The 26,552-nt window shown below is 43.0% G+C and overlaps 1 protein-coding gene across 1 annotated transcript in view; it reads right to left on the reverse strand.

The window, feature by feature from the left end:
• The window catches only part of DCHS2 (dachsous cadherin-related 2), a 499,472-nt gene that overhangs the window by 186,045 nt on the left and 286,875 nt on the right, over positions 1-26,552 (reverse strand). Inside the window, exons 8-9 of the mRNA XM_078677916.1 lie at positions 25,629-26,466; positions 8,785-9,024 (exon numbers count right to left, since the gene is read on the reverse strand). Of these exons, the coding sequence (XP_078534042.1) occupies positions 8,785-9,024; positions 25,629-26,466 (1,078 nt within the window). The remainder of the gene's footprint in view (positions 1-8,784; positions 9,025-25,628; positions 26,467-26,552) is intronic.

Raw genomic sequence — 26,552 nt, forward strand, 5'->3', positions numbered from 1 at the left:
TTTGAACACCACAGACAACTACCCTGGTGTCACTAACTCTGTGCATCTGAGCCTAAAACACATGGCTGTGGGCCACTGCTGACCGCTGCTTCCGGCCTACACTGCGGTCCAGTAGGTCACAGTCTTGATTTAGCAATGGCGGAGTTCATATCGGTGTACCGGCATCATCGCAGACTGCATCCCCTCTCAGTACCAGGTGCCACTAAATCTGTTCCCCGACATTCATGGACAAGCTCTGGTCGAACTTTGGCGGAGTCTGAGTCTATGGACTAGGGGGTAGTTTTTATCCTCATGTAGCTGATACTGAATTGGTGGTGGCAACGAGGCTGTAGCATTCTACTCTTCCATTTGTTTGCTTCCGGACATCTACTGCCCTCTGCATCATGCCCTGGAGGACACCTTCCACTGTCTCCCGTGACCCTTCGCCACAGTCCCCTTTGACATCATCAAGGACCCGCTCAGTCTGCGTGGCCCTACCTCAGTGGACCGCAAGTCACCATCCCGCGGCGATGTGCCTGTGCCGACCGCTGTGCATCCAGGGCCACTAACTCTGTGCAGTTCAAGTCAGGGACCCTGTTTGATTCAATATTTTATGGCCTCTGAGACGATGGCCTTGGGGTCGCAACGCCATGTGTCTGTGGCCCTGCCCTGTCCGCTGCCTCCGGCCTCAGCTGCGGTCCACCAAGGCTCACACATCCAATCGAGTCCTCACAGGCCTGGACATGGCACCACCGAAGGAGGCACACACCACCATCGCCAGGACCACCTCCAACCGCCATCTGCCAGAGTCGAAACAGTGGTACTGGCAAACTGACGGAGTTGCTTACACCTGTCGTGGATGCCATCATCTGCCTGATACCCTGCTCAGCACTCGAGGTGCCACTGCCTCAGTGCACTGCAACGCACGGGTTTTGTGCTGTGGAGAAGTTGCGCAGCTGTGTCACCTCAGGCAGTGTGGGATACCGGGGACGTTGATGAGGAAGATGATGCAGGTCTAACACACTCCACTGCATCTGCATCAGGAATATCCCGAAGGGACACAATCCTAGCCATTTTCTTCACATGAGCACGCTCGGCTCTAGTGCCTCAACCTCAGTGCACTGAAACTCTCAGACACTTCTGTTTGAATGTTGGGTGACCTCTGTACTTGCTCCAGTTCCCTCCATGTTGCTCAGCAGTTGACTCTGTAATGCTGGTGTTTTCTGTTTCCGTTTCAATGGTGTCCACTGTTCAAGTTGTTGCCAGCACCAACCACTCCGTGCAGGCTGGCTAAAACTCAGCCCAAACACATCCAGCACAGGTATCACTGTACATGTGGCCCTGCCAATAAAGTGGCCGAGCGCACATGCCTGTAGCCAGTTCCATATACTATCTGCGTGTGTCCCTGTGGTCTTGTTGTATGCATGAGTGCCCTGGGCCCTCCGACATTACATTGTGCTGTGTACAGCGGACGCAGACATGTCACCGCAGGCAGCGGGTTAGAGCTTGGACATGTAGCGTTGTCGTCACCCACTCAATACGTAAGAGGAGTGCACTGGGCCGTCAAACGCAGAGCCAATGTAGGTGTGTGACTGCTATTTGCGTGCCCCTGGGTGTGGTTCTCTACTGGGAATGTGCATTTGCATGTATCTATGTGGCAGTGTGGGTCTCCTCTGTGGGGTGTAGGTGGTCCCTGAAGGGTATTAGACACCCACGTATGTGATTTAGTTTGCCTTCCATGGGTTTGGACCCCACCCGCACTTGTACGACCACCTCCTTTTGGCGTTCTGACACCTTGCATTGGGATGCCATGTGTGGGTCGTCAAGTGTTGGGAGCCAGCCGTGCTTGCGATTGCTTCCTGCTGTGTGGTCTGTTGCAGGGTCTGGGTTCTCCTCAAAGTAGCTTGGCTGACCTGGTCCAAGTGGTGGGTTGCATGGGATGTCCATGGGCTGTTGTAGGGTGTCGGTGTCGAAGGTGTGGCGGTCCTCTCCGGCATCACTCATGGGTGGGCTGGTCTGCTGTGCTCTGCTGGAGGTGTTGGTGTCCCTCTGCACTGTGAAAGGGGGAGATGCATGTTGACATTGTGTTGACATGTATGTTGGCGCACTGTTCTTGTTTACATGCAGACTGTATGACAATGTAGATTGTGACTGTTTTGGAGGTGCTGGATTTAGATGCGGAAGAGTGGACATTTGGACTACATGAAGGATGTGAGGTAGTATTAGTACATTTCCATCTCACAGTTTACAGCTCTGTCAGATGTAGTTGGCCTGTTTCAGAGCATGTACTGAGCCAGTTGTGTCCTCTGTTCTGGAGTGTCGGGGTTGCACATTGTACCACGTTGTCATCAATATGGATGTGCTGTTATTGCTATGTGTGTGTGCTGCAGTGTGCCACGGGGAACAGGGACATGATTCCAGGGTCATCACTGCCATTGTGCCTATCTCCCCCCATTCACCCAGTCCCTGGTCGTTACTTACCCTGTTGATGTTGTGTCAGGTCCTTCTGAGCTGTGTCTGGACTCCCGACTCCTTGCATCGTCTCCACACTGATAACTGTGGCCTTCGTTTCCTCCAGCTACTCCAGTGGCGCAGGACTCCCACCTCCTGTCGCCGTTGCTGCCTTCCTGTTGGCAGCGGGTTTGCGCTCTGTTTAAATTTTCACATCATGCCAGCACCTCTTGGCCTCCTCCATTGGCCTCCTTGACACTCCGACTGCATTCAAAGTAGTCTGATTGTGGGTCAGTTGATGGTAGTGTTCTGTCACCTTTGTGATGCTGATCTGGTTTCCCTGCAGACTGCATCCCGTCTTCCTCTCCTTCTTCTCCTTGGCCTTCCCCGACCACGTTGTTCCTTACTTGTGGTCTGTGGGGCTTGTGGGGTTCGCGTTGGCCTCTACACTCGGTCAGGGTGCATCCATGTTGCTACGCACTTTGGATTGTTTCTGGTGTATTGTTTTTGTAGCTTTTATAGTGCATTTTACCTCCAGACGCATGGGATTTGCTGCTTTTTGTATCTCGATTGGCCTCATCGCAACTTTTTTTGCGTTCATGTTTTGCATTTTTGCAGCGTGGTGTTGATTTTAACTTCGTCATTTGATGCGTTATCTGGAGACTATTGCATGGTACCGCTGCGTTATGAACACTTAGTTAACACAGCGTAATTTTCCCGCGATAGACTGCGGTTTTGAGAGTTGTGTTAAGTTACTTTTGCGATGGTTATCACACTTTCTTGTGAATATGCCCCATAGATGTTTCTCATGGAGGTTAAAACATGGCCTAATGGAAATATTCTTGTGCTGCTGTTACAATGGATATGTTTTAGGGATACAAAGGGGCTTAATTCTTATCTGGAGTTACAGTGTTGCCTGCAATGGGCAGCCCAAATAGCCGGTGTGGGTTGAGGGTGCATTGTGAGGAGGACAGTCTCCTTGAGGGTGTGAGTCATAGATGGGATCCAGGTATGCCTCCAGGAATAGCTTGTGTCTTCTGAATCTTGCAGAAGTACTCCTTCACCTACTTCCTTTCATCCTGTCACTTCTTCTTAAAGCCCTCCATGCTCCAGCCTTCTCCCACAATGCATTGACAGAGTCAGTGACCTACTAACACAAGGCTGCCTCCTGTGCTCTATTGAGAGTGAACGGAGGCAGCCAAATAGTTCATTATAGTGTATCACCAGAAATTTAACTATAAGGGCTGTCTACTCCACAGTAATATTCTGCTTCCTCTTAAGCGTAGTTTTTATACTGCTGCTGCTCAGCCTGAGTGCCTGAGAGAGAGAATGTGGATGAATGGGATGTTCGTGTGTGTGAGTGTCAGTTGGAGATGGGCTGAGCAGCAGTGAGGCTGCTCCTGGTGGGGCTCTCATCCTGGAAATGCATTACCTACAATAAATCTACATGGAAACTTACCTGGACTACTTATCTTATTTACAACATATTTTGGTGACGTTCTGGGAAAGAACAGAACCTGCGTGTTCCACCAGACGATCTACTGAAACTTTCATCCTGAAGAAATTCAAAGTTAAAGAACCTCTTAAAGCTACTAGGAACAGAATTAAAGCATACTGGTACCCCTGACTGAGCCCCACCAGTGACCTCTACATGGGTCGCCCTAACTACTCTGTGCCAGTCCCTGCTCTACTTACCTGCTCCCTCTCCTACTCCTCTGGGACAGTTGTCCCCGTCCTGTCACTTTGGAACAGTGCTTCCATATGTGCAGTTTCCTTGAAGAGTGTCCAGTTCTTGCTACGTACTTGTCCTAACTCCTGTCTGCCCTGATATTTGCCTGTCCTACTGTCTGCCTGTCCTGCTGCCTTCAAAGAGGTGTCACTGTCCTGTTGACCTGGTAGAGCACCACCAGTGACTGCTTTCTGCCTTGCTGTCTTTTATGAGCTGTTCTTGTTCTAAGACATTGGGACATTGCCTCTCTTAAGTAGGTTCCCCAGAGCAGTAGCTGCTTCCAATTGGAGTCACAGACCTACTTTCCATGTGACTGTTGTGTGCGAGATCCTTCTCTTCCTGTTTGTGGGACCATTTTGATACAATTGTGAATTGTGCCAAGATTGAGGAATGCCAGATTCAGCTATGTTTCATTTTCAGCTCTTCGACCCACTTTACAAATTATGGCATTCGGGGCAAAGATTGGGCCTCGCTCTTTTGAATGGCAGTTGAACCGCTGCCTGACATTTTAAAACATGGCACCACTTCTCTCTTTGGATATTTCCATTATGTGTGTATCTGTGTGTGCCATTCACTTTTGTTTCTGTGCTGGGGCATCCCTATACATTTGGGACACTGTTGTTTCTGTCACAGTTTTAAAATAAATTATATTCTTCAAATGTTTTACCTCACCTGCCTCCAACCGTCATTCCTGGTTTATCGCGAGCCTCTGTCCAGCTCGTGAGGTTCCCTGTCGTAGCGCAGTCTTACCTTCCGCCTGCTTCATGGTTATTCCTCTCTTTGCCTAACTGTGACGTCTGCAGTTTACTTCTTGAGTTCTCAACGTGTTTGGTGCACGGTGACGCCGGTAGCCATCCGGCAAGGCGCCATCTTGGGATTGTCCCAACACCGTTTTTCTCTACTATTTGGCTCATTGAAGTTTCCTCTGCCAATCACGTTATTTTTATCTACAGCGTGACAATACGTTTATTCGACCGTCTTTTTGCAGCATGTTTCCTCACATCAGGCTCTGCAGTTTTTCTGTTTGGCCTGCATGTTTGTTACATTCTTTCTGATTTCTTCTTCATTCGTGAGGAAAATAAAGACTGTAAGTTTTGCCTTGGATGAAGTTCTGCCTTGGATGTATGATCTTGGATGAAGGTACTGTTTTTTTTCTTTTATTGTTCACTGCCACTAGTACATGATCCATGTCGAAGTCATCATTTCTGCTTGGCACTTTCTACTTGAGGAGCATTGTGTCAGAAGATTGACTCTACAGCATCTGCCATTTTGAACATTTGATCTTGAACATTTGATTTTTGCACTTCTGTTTTTTACTTTACTTCGTGCTTTGTTTCTCGCTTTTCTACAGTTTAATGCTTCCTTGATGGGCTCTTTTGCAGTGTGCTGCGCATGCGCTGACAAGGTTTATCTTGATTTGTTTTATGTGTTTTTGCGTGCTTCTCCCACTTTTATGTGGTTATGGTGCTTAGTATGCATGTCTGCAGGAGTCAGATTCTACTTTTCCGTTATGCACTTACTTACCTTATATACAATGTTGTTCCTTATGTGCTTTTACATTAGTCCTGTGTGAAGTCCCTTTCACACATAACAACCCAACTGTATGTTTGGGTGGACGTTATTTTTGGTGATCGGTGTGATCTTTTCTTGTTTTGTATGCCTACTTCATATGCTTTTACGTACGTGATTTACAAGTTATTGCTTGCTTGCATGTGTATTTCTCCCTTGGTTTTCAAGGTTTCTTTACTTTATTTGGTTTGTTCCCGGGCACGTCAGGGTTGCGTTGGGTGTTCACTTGGTTCTGTGTGAAGCCCCTACACACATCACACCCCATTGAGTTGTTGGGGGTAGAGTTTTGCCTGCTTAATTTACGTGCATTTATTTAGGTGATTTCAGATTGCTTCTTGCTTTGCTTATGTGATTTCAGAGTGCGTCTTGCTTTGGTCTGCATTACATTGTTACTCCCTTGGGTGTCAAGGTTTCCTTTGCTTGATTTGCGTTTTCCCCTTACACGTCTAGGTTGTGTTGGGAGTCATGTTGGTTCTGTGTGAAGCCCCTTACACACATCACACCCCAATTTGTCATTGGGGGAAGTTTTCTACAGGTGTGCTTGTTACTTTGTTCTGCGTGGATATTTTCCACACCTGCTTACTGTTTTTATTATTACTGATTAGTTTCCTTTCCCACTTTCATTGTCGGTTCTCTTGTGCTTCTCGTGTTTGCCTGGCCAGCTTTCATGATCTAGGCACTTGGGTTGGTATGAAGTCTGTGGTGTGAGAGTGTTTGGGTTGTTGTGCATTAAAAAGGAGGATGGTGTGCATGAGTCTTTGTACTTGTGTTTTGTTTCCCCTCCTTTATTCACTTCTTTGCATGATTGTTCCATCTTTAATTTTTCATGCCAATGCTTTGGAAATGTGTCATCTTTGTATATCTTGCAATGTGTAAAATGCCTGTTAGCATTCTTTCTTTTACATTGCAAAGAAAGGGGATGTGTTATACTGCTGCTGCTCAGCGTGAGTGCCTGAGAGAGAGAATGTGGGTGAATGGAATGTTCTTGTGTGTGAGTGTCAGTTGGAGATGGGCTGAGCAGCAGTGAAACTGCTCCTTATGGGACTCTCATCCTGGAAACACCTTACCTACAATAAATCTGCATGGATACGTACCTGGACTAGTTAACTTATTTACAACAGTAGTCTGCAACCTGGAGGCCAGGTGTGTTTTCTGTTGGATGCAGGGTCACATAATTCAGGAGGAAAAAGGCAGATCCTAGTGTGTGGTCTGCATTTATGTGTTGTGAAGTGAAAGGGTTCCAGGTGTGTGTGATTTGGGATATGTGTGTAGTATGTGCCTATTTCCTTCCATTTTGAGGTCTCCATTACAGTGGCGAGCGTCACCATGTCCACAGAGATAGTTCCACCCTGCATGCTTAGGTCTCTGCCCTGCTGGCGGATATGTCTGTAAAGTAGGTGCAATATAAATTACAGTTGTAAAGTTGCTACTAGTAACTTTATTGCTATAAATACTGTTGATCCATCCCATTATAGTAGGGAATGAAGACATGCAACAATACACCTGAGTGTATATTTACATTTGGAGATGGTGAATAGCAAAAAAAGGTGCAGCGTTACAGCTAGTTGTGCTAGTCAATGTACACGAGTAAAACTGCGTCTATATATTTTGGGAATAGCCCACATGTATTAACCCCTTGCGTGCACATGATGAAACCACGACGCTATGAGCCACGGGCGGTGGGTGCGACGGCGTGGTTCCGTCATGTGGCTGCCACTCCACCCACGCGGCATTAATTCCCCGCCTGTGCGGGCGAATTAATGAGCGGGCGGGGCTGTGACGGAACCACGCCGTCATGAGCACATTCCACCCGTGACTCATGACGCCGTGGTTTTGTCACAAGCACAGCAGCGCCGCACTTATCCCCCCACCCCCGTGCCGCGGCAAAATTCGTCAAAGGGGTTAAATTAGCAAAAGTATGCAGTGCTCTCTTTATGGTCCTTTATCTAAAATTAGCAGTGCTTGTTCATGCTTTATGTGAAAATGGACACTTTATTTTCTGATAATAAATGACAAATTGTTTTTCAAAGTGGATTCCTTTTCGCGGACCAAATAGTATTTTGGTTGCAAGCTTTCAGGAATACGAGGTCCCTTCCTTAGGCAAGAATGATAACACAAATTATCTGAATTTACTTTCATATGACAAACAATGAAGTTAATTTTATGTAGGGCATGGTTTTCCATACACTGAAAAATAAACATCGGCTTCTTTTTCATAGTCAATCTGCCCCTGCCTGATAGAGAGTACTTATTTGGTACTAAGAACTGGTAAATAATTTTTTTTTTTAACGAAAGCTAAGATTTACATTTGCTAAACTGTTTGATGAGTCACTTAAAACAAAATGTCCTTTCATCCTATTAGTACTGAGTTCCTATATGTGGTTTTAAAGATAAAGAGAAAAAGGAAATAAATCCTTTTAGTCACGGTACAGTACATTCATGTGTCTGAAAGGAAACGAACTTCTGGACTTTATATTTCATGCGAACTTTTTGGTTCTAGTGCCACTCTGTGGTCGTAGTCAGGTAGTACAATACTTCCTACCACTATGCGAAATAACTGCTCGGTATTTTTTCATTTACTATATCTAATGTTTCGGAAGTGACATCTTGCACCGTTTGACCAATGACATCAGAAGATTGACAATTTTCCCAGCGAAAGTCCCTCAATATTATCCTTTTTGATCCTGGGAGAATGAGGTAAGAGCAACGAGAGGAAACCAGAGAAAGCACAAAGAACCTTGGTTACTTTCCTGTGGTGCCGCTACCTGCATGACCCTCCAGACCCAGAGGTCGGTAGGGCAGTGCCAGCGGGTTCAAGGGGCAAGCCATTTGTAGAAGCTTAGCTATAACTACGGGCTACCCCTGCATGATATTCATTGCTTTGAGAAATCATACTCATAATCTTACTGTTCCTTACTTACTACCACTACAGCATTCTTGGTGAAAAATGAAGGGAAGAAGCAACTATCTAAAGGAAATCTAGCAATTCCGCTAAAATTATAATGTTGAGGATAAACAAACATGTTAATACAATGTAAGCCTATATAAATAAATACCTGAATCTGCGTCCACGGCTTCAACTTTAATTACAAACTCGCCTGGATCTCTGTTTTCTGAAACCGAGGTTTCATATTGTTGCTGCTTAAATGACGGTGTGACGTCATTAACGTCAATGACGGTGACGGTAAAAGACTGAGTTGAGGAGAGTGAGGGAACACCACTGTCTGATGCCACAACAGTTAAACTGTAGTACTTCTCGACTTCGTGGTCCAGCCTAGAGGACAGGGCCAGCAATCCTGAAGAACATAAAATAACAAGTTCACAGTAAAACCTTTTTTAGTAACAGTTCATTTTCGGGAGGCTGCATTGTCATGATCAAATCATGGAGTCACGTGCATTTTCACATTAAACGTTTAGTCTTTTTGCCACCACAGAAAAAAATATTTTCTTTCTATAATCACATTTTTCTACAACCCCGTGTATGGTACCAGGGTCGGATTGGGACCAAAATGAGGTCCAGGCAACCTAAAAAAGTGTCCCACATTCATGTAGCGCAATCTTTTCACAAAACATTTCTTGGTTAATATGCCTATCCTCGCTGTAGCCTGAGTCACTGAGGGGCATATTATCAAGGACAGGCGATACATTATCGCCGCTTTTATCGCCAGGAAACTGCCGATAAAACGGCGATAATGGCCTTGATAATATGCTCTATGAATTCCAATCGAAGCCCATGTTAGATGTGAACACCTCTAACATGGGCTTCGATTGGAATTCATAGAGCATATTATCAAGGCCATTATGGTCGCTTTATCGGCAGTTTCCTGCCGATAAAAGCGGCGATAATGTATCGCCTGTCCTTGAAAATATGCCCCTGAATCTGTCTTGTCTAATAGCTGGCTTAGGCTCTCAGATGCAAAGGTGATTTAAAATTGAAAGTAGGAGAGATTATTTGGAGTTCTCTCCATAGTACATGCTCAGTGTTTGTAAGTAAGAGTTTAAAAATCAGCCATTAAAATATATAACTAGCAAACTCTTTCTAACAGCCTTACCTTTTTTCTAGTCTTTGAGAGCAGGAAGGAGGGCCTTGCTAGTGAAGATAGCCATGTCACAATTCAGGCAAAAACAACAAGCATATGCTTGAGTTTTCAACAGTTGTATATAGCCAAGTAACAGTAAGTAATCGAGACAAAGTAGCAAACGCGGCGTGGACCTTGTCAGTGATACACAAGCTTACTCTCCTTATGCTTACACTTCGGGGAAGATTAAGATCACTTACAAATATCACTTATTTCTACATATCTTTCATACTTTATGTGACCGTTGTCACAGACGAACGCACTACATAAAGCTGTCAGATATCCGCAACAGCCCTGAAGAAGTCGAGGTATCAATTACCAAGTGACGAAACACATGTTCGCTGTATCAAGTATATAATACTGAAGGAATATATGCCGACGACATGGATTAGATTAACAAAATATTTATGTAAAGAAATTGGATTGACCATTGGCTGTAAAGAAATTGTATATCGTGTGACTCGAACTGAACTTTTTGATTAAAAGTGGACTACACCTGTGTTTACTACAATATTGATTTTGGACTTATCTTTGTGTGCTCGGATTGGAGTGTTATTTCTCTGCTTTGTCCCCTTCTCTGAAGGGCTAACTGGGGTTGTAACCGACTCTTCCTCTCCTAACAGCACTGATTAGTATTTGTTCAGTCAATCTTCCCCCAATACATTTGCTGAGTGCCCTGAGCTGTTCCTATTCCCCGTTACCAAGTGTGCTAACAAAACAACAGAAGCAGCTGACATTTGTGGTTTAGCGACAGTTGCAACTGGCAGACAGTACATGGCAGTTCAGCATTGGCTATATTTGAGAAAATTTGACAGCTTTCTTCCCTTTTTCGAGTCCTGGTTAGCTGGTGAAGATGGCAAGTCGGGGGCTGGGTAGGCAGTGCTATTTAAGGGTTCCAAGTTGAAAAGGCTGGGGGGGGGGAGTCAGCTCATCAACAAAGTATGAGCTGGCAGTGTGTCAAAAGTCGCTTGGGGTGAGGTGTCATGGCAATGGGTAGTAGGCAGGTGTGGACTCCAGCCTTTAGCAGGTCACTGAGGCAATGGGTGGGCCAGGTACGCCCATCTCCATGCGACAGGCAGTCCGTGCAGATAGGCTTCTTCTCTTTTCTAGTTTGACCTGTGTCAGCTACCAACTACACTTTAATGCTCAGCAAAGTCTTTCCTCTAATAACATCATCGTAGCATGAGCAGAGTCTCATGATGAGTAAAATGGTCTGGTGATGCAATGGGCTAATGCATCCACTGCAGAAATCTGTGTTTGACCTCACGGTCACCAATTTAATCTCCGACCAGTACACTCAGCCTTTCATAGTACCGAGGTTGATAAAATGAGTTCCACTGAGTCTGGGACAGTGCAGGAAAAGAGGTGGGATCGCAAATCTGACAGCTGTTATTGAGCTCAAACTGGGATCCTGGCAGGCCCCACTGAACTATTCTGAATTTGTTATGGTAACATTTGCCAATTCTGGAAGACATTCAGCAGTGCTCGCAGGATGCCTGATTTCCGTTCAGAGGAGCAATCTGCAGTAGGTGAGGGAGGTTTCTTATTTTCATGTACAGCATGGCCCTTCAGAAAGGTCTAACTCAGAGGGCCATCACCTCTTCTTTTATTGCCATCTCATCATGGTTGGGAGCTATCTGGAGCCTGACACCTAGATGCCAGTGCAATGGAGGGATCTAAAGGTGTGCATTTTGTTATCACTTTACAAATGTTTAAGAGAAACTATAATTTGGAGACCGGTTATTGACTTTGTTCTAACCCTGTACTAAGAGGCATATCTATATATTTTTTCAATTCAATTTCTTTTGTAGAGCTATTTGTCCCAGTGTAGGGAGTCAGAGGGATTTACATCACACTCATATATTGTACACAGAGACTGAATCATTCAACTGTGTAAATCAATATATTGGAAATTACATAAAACAGTGAGAGTTACATGGTGTAAAAGTCAGATATATTCTATATTTATTGGCACCATATGTTAAGAGTACTTTGTCTGGAGAAATACAGCCAACTTTAAATATCGCACAGTGGTTGGGGTTGCCTCTACTTATGAAATGTTATTACTATCCAAAGAACCCTTTTTATAATCTCAGAATAAAGAAAGACTGACTAAAAAAAATACGTTTCTAAATCCATGCTTTGTACTTTTCATGCTACTTCTTGATGCTGGTTCATAGCTCACTGTGCTGCAGTGAAAGGATTATATCTAGAGTCACTGGATGTATGCGATTCAGTGGCTGCTGCATTTGGTCATAATGATGGATTTGCTGCATATGCCATTTAATCCACCATTCACTGCATAATCTGCAGATTTTACTTCCAAAAATTGTTTCTAACTCGATTGGTTCAAAAGTTACTTAAAACTTGGCAACACGTGTTTCTGCACATTGGAAGGCTCTTTGCAAAGGTTGACCGCTCCTCTATCTGTTGTTTTATTGCAGTATTTTGTTGTTAAGCTGATACTAATAAGGTAAAACGCTTGCGCAGACAGGTTTCCAATGTTTAAAAAATGAGAAAAAAGAAAGCAATTGTGATGTATTCCTATAGGTTCTGTATCGATCCCCCTATTCCTGACCCTATTCTGGTTAACAAGTTAACTAGCAGCCATCCCATGAGGCAGAAAACCCCCATGATGCAGGAACCGTTATCTGATAAAGCCACACTATGGCACAGGAACGTGTTATCTGATTAGGTCATAACGCTTGCCATCTAATTAGACAAGCGATATTCCTCCAGCCCCTGATAAGGCATACGGAGTTCTCAAAACAAATCAAACCTATGACAGACCTGGGAAAAACCCTGCGGCCATTGTTTTGATTTCACCGAGAACTTCAGCAAAAGAATGTGCTAACGACCAGGTCGTATGACATCCTTATTGGCGTATCTATGTCCATCCTTACGTCAATCTCGGCACCTTAAAGGTATAAATATTACCGATATTGCCCTATGCAAACACACGCGGTGGTGACGAGATCGGAGCAGCCAGACTTGCCGAAGCCCAGAGCAGAGCAGACCCCGCTGGCGCAGCCCCGCCTTCCTGACGCGCTGAGAACGAGACGCTGCTTTCTCCTGCCGAGAAATCCAGCTCCGGCGCTTCCGGGTAGCCCTCGCAGGCAGCCTGGAATATCGAGACCAGAGACGAGAGATACCATCCCTCATTCATCCTAGATTCCAGGTACAGAACTGAATAACCCCTTGCAGAGAATTCTTTAGTCAGTCACTTGGCAAAACAAACTTAACTTAAACTGTAACTTTCTATTCCCGCCCACGTATTAGGCTTAGGTCAGGTACACGGGGTAGGCGTAGTTAGAAACACCAGTTGAGTACGATTAGTCAAATGTAAATGTGTATGTATTCATTTTATTCATTTTAAACCTTCATATGGCTTAGAAACCATATCAATGTTTTTACAGTATTATTTTATACTTCTGCTTTTATTGTATGCACTTTACTTAACCATAAGTATTGCAATAATATCGATCCATTTCTCTTGTATGAGAAAAGAGACTGATCAATAAATAACATCTTTTATTGAACACGCCCGTCTCTTCCTTTTCTCTACAATCTGGTGAGACTAAGAATGCATGTACTGACTGAGTAAAATAAGTCGTCTTTTGTTTTCACACGACTCTAGAGATACACTCTTGATTAGGGGAGAGCAAAGTTGTCATGTTCTATGGTTGTCAGAAACTAAATCCCTTCTTGTCTATCCAGGGAGGTTCAACTCCTCCTTGCCTATTCGAGAAAGTTTCTAGTGAACTCTGAGCTAGCTGGCAAAACCCAAAACTTTAAGTCTAATATCGACAGTAGTAGACCTAGTTAACGTCTGGTCTAGGCCTATACTATTGAAGGTATTATTCCAATGCGCAGAGCCTATTGGGATAATAGGAACTACACTACATGGCGCCCAACGCATTTGGAAGGGCGATAAAACTAACGTAAGACATTTAGAGTAACTCAGTCGTGCTTTTTCACTCAGACCCCTTTTTTCCCATAATACTCCAAAGACGTCTGGAGTGGGTAAAAGGTAATATCCGCCAGACCTCGCAGGAGGAAACTCCTATGTATGGTCCTTGGTTTAGTCAACGTTGAAGGATACACTGTTCCAAAATATTGTGCATCTAATCTTTGTTTCCATAAGAAACCTGATCTGCAAACAAACTAAATAACCTTCCTGTCGGTAAAATGGTAGACAGTGATGAAGAAAGAGAGACAGTTAGGATAGCAACTGAACTCGCAGCAGCTGATAATGCACTGCAAGACACAGACCCGGATATAATACTCATCCCGGTCATCAAGAGGAAATCTATAACTTTAAAACTTATAGAAAATGGACTGACACCTAGAGGTGGCACAGTCATATTCGTGATTGAGGCACACGAATATCGGCAGACAGAGGTATATTATTCATGGATACATTTTCCAGCAGCAAATGCTGTAACAAAGTACTTCCACTATTACAAAACAGAGGACCCTCCTAATGAGTACACTCCTTTCGAGGAGGTGGAAGTACCACTTAAATTTCAAGAGCATCTGCTCTTATTTAATGGCGCCCTAAAACATAATAATCACATCACCAGGCTCGGTCCATTAGGTAGACCAGGAGCAACGTGGCCGGTTCTAGCCGGTTACACACCACATCCAGACATCGATGGGATGTCTGCAGCAGAGCTTTTAACACAGCTAAAACAATTAATAAAATTACATAGACAATTAGTCCAATATGTGATGCGGACTTCAACAATTCAACCAGCAATTAAAATTCCACAGCTGACCCCTCACCAGGGGAACACAAATAAAATTACACCACAGAACATACAATCCTGCCTAGGTAAAGTGCCAGCTAAACGGGAACAAATACCATTCTGGTTAGCACAAAAAATCACCCAAATAGAGGCGGTGTTTCCAGACACCACCCCGTTAGAAAAACACAGGATTCTGACTATCTGTCTTCCAATGGGAATCGCACCACACGTGGAGGACTGTGACACTTGGGGTACAGTCTTTGCTTCCATCTACACAAAAACGCACGGTGTTCCATCCATTTCGGTAATACCAGATGTGCTAAAACAAATTCAAGACGAATACGGTCCAGAACCCGCTTTAACTCTTGGTATGAAATTACAAAAAGACTTCAAGCAGGTCTCGGCTATATTATTAGCCAACATAAAGGGAGAAGCAGCAAATGTGGCGATCCGCCAGAGGTTAAAGGAGACAGATATAGCAGACCAACCAGCTGAAATTGCCAGAATTATAGAAAAATCCTATGAGGAACTAGGTAGAGATAGTTTAGGTGGAATACCAGTAAAACCACAACTGATTGAAAGTCCCGAAAAAATATTTTTTAATAATAATTCAACATCACAAAAAAAGAGCTGGGATGGAAACAAACAATCCAATCCTAAAGAAAAGAAATTCCAGTCCAGAGGAAGGTCTCCTAGGCGGAGAGAAAAATCTCCGAACCAAAGACACAGGTCACCCCAAAGTGACCCCTCTGGGAAAAGATATAACCTTAGAAATAGGGATAATATAAAGAAGCCTGATAGATATCAAGACATTGATACACGTCCCTCTCAATCTTTTCAGACTTCCTCGCAGAAATCGGAAAGAAGAGGACGATCAGAACAAAGAGAAGAGCACGCCAAGTCCAAAGACAAGGAACCTGCTCATCTAAAAAAGAAACTACAATTTCCAAAAAAGAAGGTAGCCAGTATCAAGGTAGTTAACAATGCCGAGAATACTGAGGACACAACTGAAAAACGGAGAATGGGCTCAGACAATGCTAGACAGCGCAGCAGAAGTGAGCATAGCTCGCAAAGTCCTTATGAATCTTCTGGAGACAGTGGACACGAATGAATATCTTCAAGTGGAAACTGCAGACACCAGAGTTAGCAAACCTCACAAAATATATGAAATAACGTTACGTATAGAAGGGGATAAGACTAGAAAAATAAGGGGACTATTTTGGGATAATCTCTCCAAGGGCTATGACATCCTTCTAGCTGAAAAAGACCGGCCACCAGAGTTTGTCAGGGAGTGCCCTCATGGCGAAGAAATAATTATGCCTGCCTTCTCAAATCATATCCCAATTCATAAAAAATACACACTTGCCAGAAAGTGGGCAGTAGCTCAAGCTCCTGCTTTATATAAAAATCATGTAGGATGGGATGAGGACTCTCCTCCTCACAAAATCCAGTTAAAATCACAACCTACTGCACAAAGACAGTACCCAATTAAGCAAGAAGCTAAAAAACAGGTAAAAGAAGTCCTAGATCAACTAGAATACCAGGGGGTGATTGAAACTTGCACCTCACAAATGAACAACCCTTTGTTTCCGGTCTCCAAACCAGACAATTCATATCGTCTAGTTTTGGATTACCGACACCTTAACTCATGTTGCAAAACGTTTGCAGTGCAAAACTCGCATAGTGCTGCACTAATGAATAACATAGTGCGCAAAAAATACAAAACAACATTAGACATCTCTAATGAATTCTTTTGTCAAAACATAGCACCAGAGAGCAGATATTTGTCTGCATTCTCAATAAATGGCACTCAAAAACAATTCTGTCGGTTAGCCCAGGGGTACAAGAATAGCCCAGGGGTATTCTCAGCGAGAGTAACAGAATTACTACAAACATATGATGACGAAGCATTATCTTATGTCGACGACATATACTTAACAGATGATGACTTGGATACTCACTTGAAGAGAGTGAACACCATAATACTTGGGTTCGCAGCAGAGGGTTACAAATTCAACTTTAAAAAATCCAGAATTGCCCATCTAACAGTCCTGTTCTTAGGATACGAATTATCAAGTGAAGGCAAAAGCCTGGCTGACAATTTCCTAGAGAAATGTGCCGTACTCCAAGCACCTAGAACACTAAAAAACCTACAGTCAATTCTAGGCTTCCTAAATTTCGGAAGAACATACATTGCAAATTACGCAGAAAGGGTCAAACCCCTTTATGATCTAATAAAACCAGATTTTAAAAGAACCAATTGGACTCAAATACACACAGAAATTTTGAGATCCTTACAAACAGACATGTTAATTAAAACAAAATTAGAAACACGTGATAACACACGCAATCTTGTGATTCGAGTCATCCCAGGAAGATGCGGATTCACATACCTGACCTCTAATGAGGTAGAAAAGGTACCGATTGCATTCAAATCACACTTGTACACAGAAGCTGAAAAGAAATTCAGCATTAAAGAAAACATTGTTCATGCAGTTCAAACCGCAATAGCTAGAGAAAAAGATCAAGCGGACGGTAGACGTATCACAGTCAGAACAGCAGAATCAGCCTTTGAGGCATTAACAACACCTTGTAATTTACCAACAACAACATTGAATCCGGAATGGATACAATGGGTGAATTCAATTACAACGGACAAAGTATACTACTACTTTGATCCAGAACTAAAGGAATTGAAAAATCTAGAATATGAAAGAACATTCCCTCTGCCTATCGACATTCTGCCCTTACGACAGTACGCTTGTATAATCTATACAGACGGACATGCTCAACCCTCCGTTTGGGGAGAACAAGCATACAACCCAACATGTGAGATTACAAAAGAAGTGTGGTGCGGAGGTAAACTAAGACCTCTATTAACAAAAACACACTCAGTAGAAACTAATTCAGAACAACAGACTGAAATAATAGCATTGAAAATGGCGCTAGATAATGCGGATCGCGAATTCCCGACACTTATAGTGTCCGATTCATATTACTGCGTCAAATCATATAACAACGATTTGCAGACATGGATTCAAAATGGTTACAAAGATGACACAGGTGCAACAATAAAGCAAAAACTGCTTTGGGAACAAATAGCTCTTTTACAAAAAGAACTACCAAAGACTAACGTGACACACTCACTGAGTCATCAGCGTGATGGCGTTCACGTTGCAGGGAATTCATTGGCTGAGACAGCCACAGCGGTAGCAACTAAATCGGCTTCCGTAGCTCAAAAAAAGCGTACAGTGAAGTATATTGACGGTGAAACAGTGCTGGCGGTGAAAACGTCATCAAAAGGCGACTGCTCAGCGCTACCGATCAACTATCCACTCAATTATACATACATAATCGATGCAAACTCCGTCCCTTTTGCTCGAATCCCTGGAGTGGGGGATAGAGTGATTCCAAACATGGACAGGAGAAACTTGTTAATAGCAGACGCACATATGGGCGAGGGTCTCAGACACCTCAAACTAAAAGATTCTCTGGAATAATTACAATCAAGGTACTGGTGGCCAGGCATGAGCCTGCATCATACCATTTTTGTAAAGAACTGCCCAAACTGTAACAGAAATCGCAGTGGTGAGAGAAACGGTGTAATACCGTGTCGTTTCACTCCAGAAAAGATCAACAGTAAAAAGCAAAGCGTCCGATTAACATATACAGGCTAGTTTCCACTTATAATGTAGATCATCAGCACTCGGCTGACGTCTGGACTGTTATACAAAGATTTGCGAGTCTAAATGGCATATACGCTAAGAGCATGCTACGTTTGACCATTGTTTTCAATCTGGCCCTCCAGCCTGAGGGGAAACATGGCCAAGTGAGCATAGCACAGCGGGACTCTTCTCACTTCCTTCCTGAGGGATACGGGATGGTGTAAAGAAAAAACCAAGGCATAAAGCTATCTATAACAGAAAGGATATTAGGTTCGGGAGATGGGTGGGTCAAACATCTAATAAGTGTCCAACGTAGTCTAAATAACTTGCCAAGAAATTCTCTGAAGGGATTCAGTCCGTACGAATTATTATTTGGAACTAGGATGTTAGTCTTAGACCTCGACAGTCAGACTTCAGTGGTGAAGGAAAAAAGCTTTGATATCAAAGATCGTTTGGCTGTTTTGCAGGACTTAAACGAAACAAGAAAAGACCTGAGCAACATAAAGTTGAAACAGCAGCCAACAACCACTGAAGAACCACCACCTGTCCCAGCAAGACCTGTCTGGATTCCAAAAGTCGGGGATCTAGTCAGAGAAAAGATCGCGGTAAAGAAGGAATTTGGGCCTTCTTACAGAAAAGCAGTTCCTGTCTTGTCTGTCAACGGGACAAGATCAGTTGTACTACCGCCGCTTGCTGGTAAAAAGGAGAACCGAGTTGTATCCATCGACCTGGTAAAACCACAACATGTGGCCGATAACAAATAGTAGGCCAAGTGGACTCCCGAGAAGTAGTAGAACACCAAGATTTGCTACTAACACAGAGGTTCAATCTAAGAGGCTAATCACATTCGAAACGCCTACAGAACTACAACAAGGACTATGCAACAATGCAATGGAACTTAGACCTCTGAAAACCCAAATAAAAACATTTAGCAGAGACACACCAATCTATAATGAAGTAACAAACGACTATGCAAGAAACAGTAATCCTGAAGCAATTGGAACAATTGACAGAACTGCATCCGGCTACTTCATAAACTTCGATGATTCCTCTGAAGGCTTCACTGAATCAAAAACACAGCCATCAACAAAAACCTTTAAAGATAAAGTTAAAGTACTTTTGAAACAACTGAAAGAAACATATCTAATTTCTCCATGGATTGAATTTTGGGTGGGTTTTGGTGCATTTATCCTCATACTTTGGCTCATCATGGTACTAACTTTGGGACGCTTCATTGAGGGAAAATATGCTAAAATGGACACAGCAAGTCAGAAAATCAACTTGATCCTCAAACCACACACATCTTCACACGTCGAGAAAAGAGAACTTTCTTCAGTCAACTTCACAGCCAATCCTATACCGGGTGGGGTAGCATGGGACAAAACTGACTACGAAATTTATGGGCCGGTTGAAATCCTGAAATACCCACACCAAATTAAGATCTCGTTGAGTGACTTTGTAAAACCAAGCTCATTTGATGATGATTGGGACTTTGAAAGTATAAATAATATGATGTCTGACTTAGTGATGTCTGCTAAATTTACCAAACATGATTATTTGCAGGGTTCGACAAATTATGATAGTATGTACTGTTATAACCACTATGGTAACCATTTTCTACATAGAACTGCACAACCTAGAAATGTTTTAAATTATAATCAATGGGAACATTGTGCAACCCCTCCAAAAGGAAGCTCAAGAACCGTTTATGACAAATATTCATACTTTTCAGGTTTTAACACAAGTAATGCCGAAACATTTTATTTCAAATTGTCAAATAAGACAGGGACAAAGACCATGATAACAAACACGAAATTGATATATTCAGACTCATTCTTTGAACAAATGAATACTTTTGGTTTTGATTATTGGGACAAAAATGTTGAAGTAAAAAGTGTTTGGGGTACAAAAGAATGGCAAGTACAGGGTATAGAATCTTTGTTTAGAGCCTGCATGATCCCAGAACAAATTATATTTTTAAATGACACTGTTCAACAAACTACCTGTCTTGGCTTAGCCAAAATCAAAGACTTAAATAAACCGTCTATTCCAAAACCAACAATGAACAGCAATAGCTCCACAGATGAAGAGATAGACGTAAATTATGTATTAAACCAAAACAGAACACATCCTGATTGGAAACAGTGGTTGATCTGGCCCACAGATACTAATAACTGTCAAAACAGATTCCTGAACAAAACACAGGGGTTCAAAATGACCAGGCCAGACCCTAGATATTCCCAAAGACAACACACAGGAATAATTACCACCTACAGTGTGGGCAAATTATGCCTTCAGCGGCTACAGACTTCCACACTGGCAGAAATTAAGCAACACCTAACTTTACTTACTGATGGTGCTGACTTGCGTGATTTCATTATGGGACCGCGCAAACAGCGTCAGAAACGTTTCATAGCAGCCTCTGTATATGCAGCATACAACGAGGCCTGGAAGGTGACTCAAATTGAGACAGCAGAAAGAATACGGGAAATTGACCGTATTAATTTGGAAAAATCACTTTCTGTAGTGGACAATGGGTTAATGACTCTGTCCTCCAGAATTTTTTCTCTGGACAGCATTGTGTCTTCAGCAATCGACATAATATCGCAAGACTTGCTGTTGTTACAACACGGTCAGTCTCAATTGCGTTCTATTGTACAGCTTGGCTGGACGTTACAAAATCTGCGTTCAGGCTATGTGCCTTGGCGTTTAATCAACACAACGTCACTATTCAATATCTTTAACCTTACTGATAAACAAATCAGTATGGCACAAAAGGGTGCTGATTATACAATTCTGAGCATTGAGAAACTCGAGAGATTACCAGTGACAATGTCAGAACGACCTGTCAGTGAATGGATAATACATGGGATAATTAATATTCCAATATCAACCTTCAGGTTTCAATACTGCCAAAAATATATACAGGCTGGTATGTACGAAAAATTGGGAAAGGGGTACATTAAAACAACATGGAACTTGCCCTATTCACATGCATGTGTCAGTAATAAAGGACAGAAAGTGTTTCTTAGTGGCAATAATTGTGCAATGTCACTGAGCGGTACACTTCTGTGTAATGGAATTAGTTTGCATGGAGCCTGTGAAGGGAACTCAAATAACCTTTCATGTCACCAGCTAGGCGCACCTGCAACAGAGATAGAACCATTCTTTCAAAGACTCTATAATGGGAGTTACATTCTAATTGTACATCGCAGATGCTGTAGTCTTATGCCCGGGACTCCTTATCTCGTAACTACGACTGCGAAGGTCAAGTGCTGTGGACGCTTATTGTTCCCCAGCTCCCTTCCAGACAGGGAGGCAAGGGCATGGCCCAACTTGAAAATTACTTCTATTCGAATAGATACTTTAAGCAGAATGAAAACAGTGCTTCTTCAGACGCTGACCAGACTCACGTCATCAAAAGAAACGTATGATCTCCTAGTCGCAAGGACGACTGCAGAGATTCACTCCTTATTATCAACTAATTCCCCCATACATTTCGCAGAAATCCTGAATGAAATCTTAAATATTTCTGATACCAGTGGAGTCTCAAAAGTATTTAAGACAGTATTTTCGATGGCATTAACACCATTCAAAGCCATACTGGGTATTTTTCCAGATTTCGTCCATTCGATTTTTGGCGGACTTCCCCTCATTTTAGGACTAATTGCAGGAATCCTATTCTTAGTCCTTATATTTCGTTATGGCAAACCATGTCACAGACAAAACACCTGCGACAAGGGAAGAAACAATCCTAGCCATTGGATACCGGGACCGGATATCAAAAATCCTGGGACTATCCCGGCTTAGAGACCTGAACATGACTTGGTTTCTTTCATTTCGACCAATGTGGCATCAATGTGTTTTACCTGTATTAAGGTGCTTGCTATGCGGAGAAGAATGCGTGTTAGACACCTGTCTGACTCTACAATCAGATGCGCCAATGGATGCAGAAACATTGTTGAGTCCAATAAAGGCTCATGCTTTGTGCTGCCCTCAACGGCTACCAATCCTGATGACGGCATTCGTGGAAGCTTCACCACTACGATTAAGGGGTAGTGAAGTTCAAGATGAAAGCAGCATTGATCAGGTACGACCTTCTGTCAGCAATACTAATCAAAACGTCAATGAAAACAATCATGCGCACGAATGCATGGTTACATCTTTTTCCGAGTTAGTGGAACTCTCCCAGGAAGCTGTTGACAGCTTTTTCGACAGTCTAAATGATATGATGTTCTCACCAGAGCAGAAATAGAGACTTTTGAGCAAGCTCGCACACGGCGTTCCCTGAATTTGGCCTTCAACTAGAATAGCAAAATACCATGAACAATTTTCCCTCCAGTTCACGGACAGCAATTTTTTTTCAGCAGCCCCAAAATGTTTTTACGAATTTTTCGGGACACTTATTTTCTGCTTAAAGTAATAACTATTCTTAGAGAACTAAAATTTCTATTTTTAGATACTTTATAGACGTTAGCTGCCCGCTGGTATGTTCATAACTATTTTATTCCGTGATGGAATGGTCTCGAAACTTTTTTCTGTATTAAGAGCCATTTCATGTGTAAATTCTCATATACAAATTAGTGATAATGTATAGATATGCGTGATTACTTTAGCATTATTCTACAGCTTGAGTGCATATATTACATGTGACTGTTTTTTCCGTATATTTGATAATTTCAAAATGCATTTATGTATTTTGGGGTGGTAAGGTATACACGATACTCTACAGTATGTTTTACTATGCATAGATTCGTAAATATGTCCATAGTTAGCGTGGAGTGGGTGTGATGTATTCCTATAGGTTCTGTATCGATCCCCCTATTCCTGACCCTATTCTGGTTAACAAGTTAACTAGCAGCCATCCCATGAGGCAGAAACCCCCCATGATGCAGGAACCGTTATCTGATAAAGCCACACTACGGCACAGGAACGTGTTATCTGATTAGGTCATAACGCTTGCCATCTAATTAGACAAGCGATATTCCTCCAGCCCCTGATAAGGCATACGGAGTTCTCAAAACAAATCAAACCTATGACAGACCTGGGAAAAACCCTGCGGCCATTGTTTTGATTTCACCGAGAACTTCAGCAAAAGAATGTGCTAACGACCAGGTCGTATGACATCCTTATTGACGTATCTATGTCCATCCTTACGTCAATCTCGGCACCTTAAAGGTATAAATATTACCGATATTGCCCTATGCAAACACACGCGGTGGTGACGAGATCGGAGCAGCCAGACTTGCCGAAGCCCAGAGCAGAGCAGACCCCGCTGGCGCAGCCCCGCCTTCCTGACGCGCTGAGAACGAGACGCTGCTTTCTCCTGCCGAGAAATCCAGCTCCGGCGCTTCCGGGTAGCCCTCGCAGGCAGCCTGGAATATCGAGACCAGAGACGAGAGATACCATCCCTCATTCATCCTAGATTCCAGGTACAGAACTGAATAACCCCTTGCAGAGAATTCTTTAGTCAGTCACTTGGCAAAACAAACTTAACTTAAACTGTAACTTTCTATTCCCGCCCACGTATTAGGCTTAGGTCAGGTACACGGGGTAGGCGTAGTTAGAAACACCAGTTGAGTACGATTAGTCAAATGTAAATGTGTATGTATTCATTTTAAACCTTCATATGGCTTAGAAACCATATCAATGTTTTTACAGTATTATTTTATACTTCTGCTTTTATTGTATGCACTTTACTTAACCATAAGTATTGCAATAATATCGATCCATTTCTCTTGTATGAGAAAAGAGACTGATCAATAAATAACATCTTTTATTGAACACGCCCGTCTCTTCCTTTTCTCTACAATCTGGTGAGACTAAGAATGCATGTACTGACTGAGTAAAATAAGTCGTCTTTTGTTTTCACACGACTCTAGAGATACACTCTTGATTAGGGGAGAGCAAAGTTGTCATGTTCTATGGTTGTCAGAAACTAAATCCCTTCTTGTCTATCCAGGGAGGTTCAACTCCTCCTTGCCTATTCGAGAAAGTTTCTAGTGAACTCTGAGCTAGCTGGCAAAACCCAAAACTTTAAGTCTAATATCGACAGTAGTAGACCTAGTTAACGTCTGGTCTAGGCCTATACTATTGAAGGTATCATTCCAATGCGCAGAGCCTATTGGGATAATAGGAACTACACTACACAATACTATAACAAAATGTACCACGTTATGCATCATAATTTGCATTTTCTTGTTGCATAATTTGGTCCTTTCCTGGTGCATAATTACAGTGGCTCTAATTATAAATGATGCACTGCAAGTAACAAATGGACATCCATGACAAAAGAAGTAACTCACTGAGCTATCTACATAAAATATATCATTGATCTGCAAGCTGCATGTTGTTCTTTGCAGCAAGCGCACTAACCACATGTGCTAACGTATGCTGAGTAAAAACTGTAACTAGAAAGAACACAGATCTCTCCAGCAAGGGCATGTCACTTTCTAAAAAACTGGACATTTTCTAGTAAATTAAAAAATTACAATTTAGGCTGGCCTGTCCGAGGTGAAAATGGCCACAACACCTGACCTTTCAGTGGGGCCTATCCGCCTTTTGTGCACTACCTCCCCCTCCAACTATGACCTAAGTGTTAAGGCCTGGTGGAGGAGTGGATCATAAGAAAACATTGCTTTAGTTCTGGGCAGGCTCACCCCATGGCGGCCAAGTTGAGAAAGGCCCAGCAGGAACAAAGCACTGCTTCTTGGGCGGGGCCGGCCCCACTGTGGCCAAGGTGAAGGTGCCCAAGCCACAGTTGTGGCCGCCCAATGATGCAGCTGCAGGCCTAAGCATCCCTTCCCGCCCCTCCTCTAAACTTAGCACTATGAGTCTTGAGCCGACCTGCTCCTGTCGGCTACATGCACAAACCCAAATTCAATCATTTGATAAATTGTAATTATTCTAAATCACAGATCCCTACTACCTCAAAATTCAGGATAACACACCGACATGGAACGTTTCACTCGAGTTCCAAATTCTAGCTTACTAGACCATTCATGTATTTCTTTTTCTAGTACCTAAATAAATGTCTCCACCTCAGAATTTGAGATTTATCATCCATCACCGTGACCATCAACATATGTTACAGTTCCAAAAAGGGTCATCGGTAAACAAAGGTTTATTGGTTGATATGACTGATTTGAGTGACACTTCTCATTGACTGTGACACATCTCAATAATTCAGTGATATAGAATTAGCAGGTTTTAATAGCTCTCTTGGACTTGCATAGCTCTCTTTAGAGCCTACAATCTTCACATTGCTTTCTCTCATACTCTGCTACGTTTCTTCAACTCTAAAGCTCTCAAACGTGGAAAACTCATTAAAGAAGGTCTCTCGTTTATTCACCCAACCTCTGATCACAAACCCCACGCTGAATGGTAGTACTATTATAGAGTAGGTTACCTGTCGCTGTATCCAGCGAAAATGTTCTATCTTCATTTCCTGATGTGATGGTGTATGCAACCTCTCCATTTCTGCCTTCATCTGGGTCTTTGGCAATGAAGCGATGAACAAAGGCGCCCACCTCTGCATTCTCTAGGATATGGGCAACAGGTGAAGACACAAAGGTGGGACTGTTGTCGTTAATATCCAGTATAACGATCTTTGCAGTCACCGAGCTCTGCCTGCGATCCGGAATCACAGCTGACTGATCCGTTGCTGTCACGGTGACTACAAAAAATGACCTGACCTCCCTATCCAACTGGAGGGTGGTCGTCAAAGTGCCATGCCATGGGTGAATGGAAAATGAATTTTCTGTTAGTGTGGTGGCGTTCACGGAGTATTTCAGCCAACTGTTCTCCATGCTTCCATCGCCATCCTTCGCGTTGAACGTGTGCACCATGGTGCCAACTGGGACATTTTCATTAATGGCAATAGCAATAAAACTATTCGGGAAAGAGGGGGAGTGGTCATTCACGTCTCCTACTTCGATATTGAGGAAGACAGTGGAATTCTGTGGAGGTTCCTCGGTTTGGTCTTCGATTATAATTCTGAGGAGAAAGTGAGAAGATAACTCGTAGTCAAGTTCCTGGACAAGGAACAGTTCACCCGAAGAATGGTCAATGTGAAAATGTCCGTCTTCATCTTCTGCAGCAATTTTAAAATGCACATTTTCCTTCACAGCAACTGGGTTTTCGAGCGACTTCAAAGAACATATTGCTTGTAAAGGCGGGACATTTTCCAAGAGGAATAAATGGTTGACACTTTGCATAAGAGACTTCAGTTCGAGGACAGGGATGACCTGAAATATTGATAAACATCTTTGATTAGAACTGGGGTCAATAACTCAAATTACAAACCAATAAAACATTACGAGTTTAAATGCAC

Source organism: Lissotriton helveticus, chromosome 2_1, assembly GCF_964261635.1.
Source record: "Lissotriton helveticus chromosome 2_1, aLisHel1.1, whole genome shotgun sequence".
NCBI classification, from domain to species: domain Eukaryota; kingdom Metazoa; phylum Chordata; class Amphibia; order Caudata; family Salamandridae; genus Lissotriton; species Lissotriton helveticus.